The 9,148-nt window shown below is 41.3% G+C and overlaps 2 protein-coding genes across 2 annotated transcripts; one reads left to right on the top strand and one right to left on the bottom strand.

Annotated features, from left to right (window-relative positions):
• Positions 1 to 2,801, bottom strand: LOC112896946. Its single transcript, XM_025965077.1, has 3 exons — positions 2,485 to 2,801; positions 1,138 to 1,252; positions 1 to 337 (listed from the first exon to the last, which is right to left on the bottom strand). Exons 1-3 carry the CDS (start codon positions 2,725 to 2,727, stop codon positions 264 to 266), a joined length of 432 nt encoding a protein of 143 aa, XP_025820862.1. The 5' UTR covers positions 2,728 to 2,801; the 3' UTR covers positions 1 to 263.
• Positions 2,802 to 2,980: 179 nt separating this feature from the next.
• On the top strand, positions 2,981 to 6,678 carry LOC112896945 (ribosome-recycling factor, chloroplastic). The gene is made up of 12 exons (XM_025965076.1): positions 2,981 to 3,140; positions 3,736 to 3,850; positions 3,944 to 4,010; positions 4,102 to 4,197; positions 4,443 to 4,540; positions 4,632 to 4,743; positions 5,423 to 5,464; positions 5,660 to 5,716; positions 5,800 to 5,850; positions 5,982 to 6,038; positions 6,259 to 6,299; positions 6,397 to 6,678. The coding sequence occupies exons 1-11, from the start codon at positions 3,065 to 3,067 to the stop codon at positions 6,274 to 6,276; spliced, it is 789 nt and encodes a 262-aa protein (XP_025820861.1). The 5' UTR covers positions 2,981 to 3,064; the 3' UTR covers positions 6,277 to 6,299; positions 6,397 to 6,678.
• The last annotated feature ends 2,470 nt before the right edge of the window (positions 6,679 to 9,148 follow it).

Genomic DNA, 9,148 nt, shown 5'->3' with positions numbered 1-9,148 from the left:
TTTGGAACTGAGCCACATTTCACTCAATTTTGTTCGAGATCAAATAGAAACAGGAACAGACTGTGAGTACAAGATGTTGAATTTGGATATATGGTACAACCAGTTTTACTAGCAGAAAATACATGAAAGAAACACTAAAATAAACAAAATTACAATCCAAACTTAAGAAACGCCACAGCTGTCTTTTGAAGCATATATAACAGATCTCCAGTGTCTAGGACAAAGAGTTCTGAGCTCAGTACAGAAACTTTGTTTGACTACAATCAGCGCATTCGGCGGGAACCATCATCATTACCCAGTCCAAGGGACTTCTGTGCGTTGGCAATTCCTTCTTCGTCTGCAAGATATCCAACACAGGGTTTAGTCAGAAGAGGGAAAAATCGATGGTGTCTAATTTGGGCTAGGATACAAATTGAAGGAACATCACATAAGTTAGCTAGATTCATTGATCTAAGAACAATGATCCAGTGAAATTAACAAGCATTGATGCTATTTAGGAGGCCTTTTTTCCCTTAAGGTTCAGACAAGGACATCAATAAAATTTATCACATGAAGTACTGGCTTGAAATTAGCGCAACTCTGTTGCTATTGTTTACTATCAAAATTACCTCTCGATGCAATGGCACATCGAATCATAGAAATATACGTGGATGCACAGTCATGTGAAATGGTGTCACAGAGGCAAGACAAATGACAAAACATTTAGATAATTATTGCAATGCGAAGATGAAATAAGATAGTGAGTAAATTCCTCATAACCACTTAGGGGCTTAAGTGGGTAAATAAGACAAAGTATAGGGGCAGAGTGGTTGTGATGGTGTGCCTGCCATCACCACCAACTCCAATGTTTTAGGTAATAGAGACTAGGAAAAAGAACTGGCATGTGGGTACTATGGAATGCACTATTCTTCACAGTGCAGATATTATAAGATGCTCTCAGCTCCGTGGATACGAGGGCTATTGTTTGTATGAAGAGCAAGGTATCAGCCCCTTACTCTTAATTTGCAAAAAACAAATGCAAACAGAAAGCAACTAAGTTATTACAATGACACAAATAGAAAAACAGGCTGAATAAAAGATCAGAAGAGTGAAACTAATTGCCAAAACACAATATAATCTTCTATCAACATAGCTTACCCCAGAACTGTGTGAAGATCCGGAAGAAAAAGTTTACATTACGAGATACACTGTATGCCATTACAGGAGGAAGAGGCTTGACAAGTGTATCCACACTAAAAACTCTCTTCAAAAACTGCAAAACATCCAGTTTAATATAAAAAAATTAAGCAACAACTAATAAATATTCAATGCATGGAATACCAATCAAGAACTAAAATTTCTATAGAATAATAATCCACTAAATAGAAGTAAAAGTCTTCAAAAGAGTGGTATTGTCCACTTTTTTTTGCTTATCTATTTGTCCTGGTTCGATGTCCATAGGGCTAAGATCATGCTGTTCGCACAATTGAGTAAAATAGAAAATTAGAGGTAACATCATAGATTAAAAAGCTGAAAGTAGTGGCACGATGTACTGGACAAAGCGGTGCCATTGAGCTATCAACCGAGTACAGATTTTAGGTTACAAAACCTAGACATCACACACAGTGTCAGATGCCTAAGCTGTGTCATTACTTTCAGGTCCTGATAGTGCTCACAGTGTTTGCTCCATCCACGCACGAGTGTGTAAAAGTAGATATGACCAGACCAGGAAGAAACAATATGCCTTATTTCAGGTTCTAATGGTGGGATTGTGCAAGTAGCAAGGTGGTTGAATGTTACTGTGATGAACAAAATCAGCATAAGTGCCTGATTTAACTGCAAACAATACCACACCATAGTGGAGCATGACAAGCACAACCATTCATTTGGGCAATTGTCTCCATTGCTGGCAGTGAATATAGCAGTAAAGTTACACCACATGCTATAACTATGAGAGTAAATTCAGCACAACACTAACTTGACAAAAACTATATTCATGTACTTTTATAGTGGTGGAACCGTGACATGACATCAAACCCTATGAGGTATGCAAGCACACATGGTTTCTTACGCAACTGCAATTTACAAGCTTGCAATGCTATTCTCGATAATGATAATCCGGTGCATCTTTTCTTTTCCATTCTTACGGTTAGCACCATGAGGGTTTCGACTAAGCATAATCCTGTCTCCTTTTGAGACCATACAGTTCAATTCAATTAAATTTTCGAAAACACAAAGAAGACTTGTGCGTAACACACTTTAAGGATTCCGAACTTGGCAATTGTTCCTGGGGTGGGTGACAGTAACAATTGGATTACAACTGCAACCTAAAGCAAGCTAACAATTTACAATTCATCGAATACCTAGAGCACACATGGTTGCATACACATACGGAGGAGGAATGGGGGGAATTGGAAAAGGAAAAAAAAGAAGAAGATTGGAAGCGATGGGCGGGTGGTGAGGGGAGGGGAGGGGAGGGGAGGGGAGGGTAACAAACAAATATACCCTGCTGTTCCGCTGGAAGGAGTAGCGCAGCTCGGGGTCGATCTCCTCCTCGTCGAAGTCGTCAACAGTGATGTCGAGGTCCTGGCGCCTGCTGCGGGGGACGTTCATGGTGGCCGTCTCGCCGGGGTTGTTGGTGACGCTGACCTTCCCCTCGCGGCTGAGCCTGGCCGCCTCCTCGTCCTCGGCGGCCTCCCCCGTCCGCCACGGCGCCGACGACAGCAGCTCCTTCCGCTTCCGCCCCATCCCTCCTCCGCGGTGGCTTTGCTTCGCGATTGGTTTGGCCTCGGCTTTCGGCTTTGCGAGGAAGAAGACGACGGTGATGGATGAGACGATGAGGTTGCCCTCCGCCGCCTAGGCGGCTGGTGGGCCGGGCCGTGGGATGACGTGGGCTTTAATGGGCTAGATCGCCCGACCGAGATGAGAGTGAGACAGGCCGGATAGGAATCCAGCCCACTCTTCCCTCTGATATGCCCGTGATCTTATCCACACGCCGTCCTCCTCTTCTTCCCTTGGCGGCGGCTTCGGCTTGGCTTGGCCACTACTGCTCCCTCCCACTCCCTCACCGTCACCGGCTGCGCGCATGGCGCTCCACGCTGTCTCCCCCGCGGCGGTCTCCTCGCTGCGCGCCCTCTCGCTCCGCCTCACCCAGCCCCCAGGTCCGCTCCTCCTCCCCCACCGCCTCCCGCGCTGCGCGAAATTTGAGCGCCTAGTCGCTGTTAAGCTGTAGCGAGCAGAAAAATCGGTGTCAAATGGGAGCCGTTTCAAGCGCGGGACGGGACAGTGTTCAAGCTACGCGGGACAGAGTGATGCTACGGCCTACGCTATGTTTTACAGTATTTTCAGCAATGACCAGTCACTAGGCGGCCAGACACCAGGCCTAGGTTATTTGCTTGCCTTCCGTTCTCCAATGCACGATCAGAATTTCTACTCGCTTTTAGGATATGCTCGTCCGGCTGCTACGGGGATAATGCCACCGAACAATTGATACTTGCTAGTTGCTAAGCCGGTTTCCGGATAATGCTGCCATTTATTGACACCCACAAAGCTTTTCCACCCAATCATGAAACAAGTGCTAATCAAATTTGTTCTTGATGATGGGATTGGGAGTTCCCCCGAAATGTTCTGAGTTTTGGTCTGCAGAGGATGCTACTGCACTATTCAATTCTCATGTACTCAAAAGTATTTAGTTTACAGTGTGACTTGAAACTAACAATGTGGGAAACTCTTGACAACAAATGACATATTTTACAGGCTGCGGTTGTCTCCCAAAGCAATTGGTTTACTCCTCCACGAACTTTGCAAGACTTCAGGCTGGACCAGTGGACTTTGTTGGCAGGCCTCTGGTTCTTCAGCATTCCGACAAGAGGCGAGTGGTTACAGATATAAATATTTGTCCCATATTATGGACCTTCAGATAATCAGATTAATCTTCATTAGCTTGTGATTCTTATGTTATCAGAGCAGTTTTGACGCATGCCACTATCGAAGAAATTGAAGCAGAAAAATCTGTCATTGAAGAGCAAGCTGTGAGTAATTGTATACTCTATTTGAAAGGCCCTTTTGTTTGGTCAGGTTTTGTTCCTCTAGTTTTAACTAGCTGCTCGTATGTATTTTCAGAAAGAAAAGATGGAGAAGGCAATCGAAACCGTCCAAACTAACTTCAACACTGTGAGAACAGGGCGTGCAAACCCAGCAATGCTTGACCGGATTGAGGTTTGATGACTCACCCTTGTTCCTTTTTCCTCATATGGAGTACCAACTGTTGCATGATCAAATATGTTCCTTTGTATTGGGCACACCTTCATGACTTTTCCATTTTTGCATGCATTAAACTATTTTGTTTGATTTCCTGCTTAGCTGCAACAATGTACAAGATGGTGGTTTTCATAGCTCAGTAACTGTAAAATAAAATCCTGAGTCGATTTTAGCAAACAATGATTGATAGGAGTTTCTTACAGGTTGAGTACTATGGAACTCCAGTGAACTTGAAGAGCATTGCACAGATAAGCACTCCAGATGCAACTTCTCTTCTTATTCAGCCATATGACAAGTCAAGGTAAGCTATTTAACCAATTAAGCTTTCCAGTGCAGAGCCAATGTTGAGTTTTCATCCTAGGTTTTACAATAGTTTCCCATGTGCTGTGTAGCCTCAAGCTTATTGAGAAAACAATAGTTGCCGCAAATCTTGGTGTAACACCAAGCAATGATGGAGAAGTGATACGAGTGACTGTCCCACCACTGACATCAGATCGCAGAAAGGTTTGTGTTTGGAAATTCATCTATGCATTGCATTTTTCACTTGCTATGTTGTCTGCAAATTTTAGAATGGTAACTCTGTGCATACCAAAATAAAATGTAGGTGACCATGCAAACTACAGGTTCATTGAAACACTTGCAAGTGCTGCCATATATTCCATATTACTCAAGACTATATATAGTGTGTTGAAATAACTGCAAATACTATCAGTTAAATATGTAAAGCTGGTTAACAAAGAAATATACTTTGCTTCTGATAATTGAAGTAAAGTCCTGCTCATTCTGATTAGTTGTTTAGTAACTTCTATCTGTACCGCTTGTCTGCAAAATATACAGCTAAGATCTCTTTTATACGTATTTGAATTGTTTATGAATCTTGTGGGATCACACCCCATCACTTTTGTTGATAAATTTTGCTAGTCCTATGTGAATTTAGTCTGGCCTGGCCCAGACCTAAGTTTTACCCTGACTATGCTTGGAAAATGGAAAAAATCTCAGGGACCAAGTAGGCCTGGCCCAGAAATGGGTAGCCTGCAGAAACGGCCTACAGGTCCATAGTCTGGCATTGGCATGATGTTTGGCATTTTTTTTCATGTTGGGATAGTAAAAACTGTATGTCTTCCACTGATTCTAAAGTTCTTAGCACTATGGTACCCTTCTGAAATTCTTAATTTTTCTGCAGGAATTAGCAAAAACTGTAGCTAAGTTAGCTGAAGATGGCAAGGTATTATCCATGTTTTATCTGTTCACTTTTTATCGTCGTGTTTTCACCTCAAATATTGCCTTTTTATCTTCTTCCTCGGACATCTTTTACCTCAATATTTCTACCCATATAACTATATAAGATCATGTGTTTTCTTATCCTTTATGCATTATTATAAGTAATTAATGTGGTATCTATGACTGTTCTTTTTTGTAGGTTGCTATAAGGAACATAAGAAGAGATGCAATCAAAGCTTATGATAAACTGCAGAAGGTATGCTGTTTTCAGTTGGCACTAGTTTATGTGGGCTATCGTAGCTTTGTGATGAAACTCATATATTGCATTTTCTTATGTAGGAAAAGAAGCTTTCTGAAGATAACGTGAAAGATTTGTCAGCTGATCTACAAGTGAGGATACTTTTTCAAATATTTCTTCCTGTAGCTGTACCGAGATTCCCAGTGATGTGTCGACATACCTTGGAAAGCTTATTCGTTAGATTGAGTGAGTGGGGACTAACTTTCTTGTTCAAATTCTGCAGAAAGTCACAGATGGGTACATGAAAAAGATAGAATCGATCCAAAAGCAGAAGGAAGAGGTACTCTTTTTATCTATTCATTGACCTTTTGTCAACCAAGACTTCCTGTTTGCTGGTTCTATGCTTCCTGCTGAATCAAGATAATTGGCTGTGGCTGCTTGATGATTGCTACATTTGACTAAAGGCTACTATATTGAATTGAACTTCTGAATAAAATGAGTACAGTTAATTGCTGTGCACCTCAGAAAGTGAATCGGAATTGTTTGACTTTTTTTTTCAGGAACTGATGAAAATTTAGATCTCAAGCTGACAGTATAACTGGTGAGTTGTTGTTCCCTTGAAGTATGATCCGAAACCAGCATTGTCAATATCTGCAGCCAATGTTTTCTGAAGCAATTTGCTGTCTTGTGGTTGGCAGCTTGGTGCTGCGCCGGGAATGCACGTTCTGGGTCGGTGCTTTGCTGGAACTTTTTGGATGCAAGTTCAGACAATGCTGCTGTTGCTGTGCTTCTCTTTTTGTAATGCTCGTAAATAGGCAGGCTCTCATCATAGTGGTGGTCAGACCACTGCATTGTCAATATTTCTCACCATCTGAATCTCAAATGACTGAATTGTTTGGTTCTGCGCTCAAGTCTCTGTTGTGAACTTTCTGAGGCACAAAACAATTTTGCGCAGCCTAGTTCATGTCTGTGTAGGTGCATATGAATCTGTACCCAACTGTATGATGGTGGGCTTTATTGTGCGCGTGGGTAGGTATGGAGTTGTGGGGTTGTGGCTGGATCGTCCGGGATGAGGTTGGGCCCGATTGAATTTCGACCCAGGATGGCCTGATCGGCTTGCACAGTATTCGTGGGTGTTGGCAAACGAAATCGATTGGATTTGTTTTTTAAAACAAAACATTCCATTACAAGAACCGAAATATCCGATACCTTTGTTGATTTTGAGATAATTCTAGAATTTCTCAGAGCAATCCTATTTGAGAACAACTGGATGTACCTTGATCACCTACCCGTTTAGCTTCAGAGCAATGATCAAGCACGAGTAGAATGTCAAGTTTTGAGTCACGCAAAATGGTTATTTCCCAATTTCAAGGCTAGAAATTTTAGGAATTGTGTATATCAGCGTCAAAAAAACTCAGGAAGTTACTCTTTTACCCTTTTATTTTTCTTTTCTTTCAATAAAAAAACTGTCACCCCCTCCCTCTTCCTTGTCCTTTTCTTCCGACCCTCGTCCCCTATATTGTGAGTGGCAATGGTAATAGTTGTTGCAACATTCCTCCTCTTTGTATCCTCCGTTGCTCCACCCACTTTGTATCGTATCTTGTTACTCCCTCTATTTCAGAATATAGATAGCTATATTTAGACTTTTTTAAAGCTGAACTTTTTCGACTTCAACTATAAATAGCAAAATTATCATAGAGACTAATAACACAAAAATATATTAGTATATTTATTGTGAGACCAACTATTATAATATGTAACCATTTCTATTTGAAATAATTTATTTTTAGAGATATTGTTGGTCAAAGTTAAAAAAAGGTTTGACTTTGAAAAAACCCTAAATGTAGCTATATTTTGGGACGGATGGAGTACTTGTTAGCAGCCTAGAGAAACATGGGAAAACACGAATGATAGCGCAATGCCAGACAACGGTGGGACTTGGGGCAAGGATTGATTTTGCAGCGGTTATGAATCTGTGGGGTGTGTGTGTGTTGGAAGGTGGGGGCGTGGCATTGGCGTCACACACTTACTTGTGTGATTCACTGTAGACAACGATGTTAGGTTGTCGTATTTGCCATGACCAATTAGAGAAGAGGAAAAATTGAACGACCAAAGAGTAACTCCATAGGACCTTTTTCAAAAAAAAAATAAAAACTCCAATTATTTTAAAAAATAAAATAAAGAACTCCATAGGGGTTGATACGCGAATAGCAATTACAGAAAAAATATAATTGTAAAATGTGGGTTTGCTAAATTTTGGGGTGCTGAAAATTTTATTGCAATATGTACTGTAGGAAATTTTGAAATAGCGACACGGGTGGCATTTACTACTTTTTTGAGCAATAATCTATATTGATAAACAAATGCCATCGTCCACTGTTGTGAAATATTCTTTCCACATCTTTTTTCATGAAGTTATAATATATTTCAAGCAGATCGGTTAAGTTGCAGGCCTGGAGCGGCTCTCTTGGCGTTGCTTCCTTGTCATCATGGCTGCCCTTCATCCCTAGAAAGCTCTGCTTGCTTGGAATGAGTCTCGCTAACGCGATGGCTGCAGTGTAACTGGCACCAACTCTCCCTCCGAAAGCAACCCGTTAACTGACCTGGGCATGTCTGCTTCCCACGTTACTGGATCTTGTTGCATTGCTGGTGAGGAAACTAAGCATCCTACCGTTGCTTTTCTTAATCCATTCTCATGGTGCTGTGGCTGTGCGTGGTGGTTCCTTTCAGGCAATCGCAAGGAGTTGTTTCCAAGCACAAGCAAAGACTCACAAGTTCATTGCAAAAAATAAAAAAGAGCGGGGAAAATATCTCCTTCTTCAGTCGGCGCATGCATTATCTGAAAACAGTTTATGCTTGTTTGCAAGGTATAATGAGTTCCGAAGAAGATAGGACGTGACCAAGTCATGAAACCTGTAAGATTTTTTTTTAAAAAAAACAAGGTATAAGTAACATCTTCATGGTCCATGGAGACCCTTTTGACTAACCTCTTTTTTTTTTTTACCTGTGGTCGCACGACCTTTTCAACCTCTTTTTCAGTGGAAATCTACTAGAGGCCGACACCTTGAGAGAGGATGTAGCTATCAGTATCTATCAACCTAAATGACAGGACCTCAGGAGCAAAGCAAAATGAGGACAGTGCGTTTCTGGGCACATGTATTATTATTTGTTCGTTGCATATGTTCTCATCATGGGAAAACGTGTGCCTGAGATTATTGACCATGCATCTCCGGTCCATCTCATTGTCTCCTTGTTGTACTGTGCATGCGTTGTCACTAAAAAGAACAAGGCCAAAAAAACATTGGAGTTGGTCTTCCAAAAAAAATATGGAGTAACTAAAAGATCAATTTGAACTTAATCATCATCAATGAGAGATGATTAAGAATCAAGTATGCATTGATTATTTTATTTCTTTTTGTATGTGCATGAGGCCAGCTTCTGTTTTTCTTG

This window comes from Panicum hallii, chromosome 6 (genome assembly GCF_002211085.1).
Source record: "Panicum hallii strain FIL2 chromosome 6, PHallii_v3.1, whole genome shotgun sequence".
NCBI classification, from domain to species: domain Eukaryota; kingdom Viridiplantae; phylum Streptophyta; class Magnoliopsida; order Poales; family Poaceae; genus Panicum; species Panicum hallii.
Note: the sequence above shows the minus strand (reverse complement) of the source record. Positions and strands in the feature narration are given on the sequence as shown.

Coding starts and splice junctions, on each gene's coding strand:
- LOC112896946 (XM_025965077.1), bottom strand. CDS start 2,727: ATGGGGCGGAAGCGGAAGGAGCTGCTGTCGTCGGCGCCGTGGCGGACG. Junction 1,253..2,484: donor CCTTCCAGCGGAACAGCAGG/GTATATTTGTTT, acceptor GATGTTTTGCAG/TTTTTGAAGAGAGTTTTTAG. Junction 338..1,137: donor GATCTTCACACAGTTCTGGG/GTAAGCTATGTT, acceptor GATATCTTGCAG/ACGAAGAAGGAATTGCCAAC.
- LOC112896945 (XM_025965076.1), top strand. CDS start 3,065: ATGGCGCTCCACGCTGTCTCCCCCGCGGCGGTCTCCTCGCTGCGCGCC. Junction 4,198..4,442: donor CAATGCTTGACCGGATTGAG/GTTTGATGACTC, acceptor AGTTTCTTACAG/GTTGAGTACTATGGAACTCC. Junction 4,744..5,422: donor TGACATCAGATCGCAGAAAG/GTTTGTGTTTGG, acceptor ATTTTTCTGCAG/GAATTAGCAAAAACTGTAGC.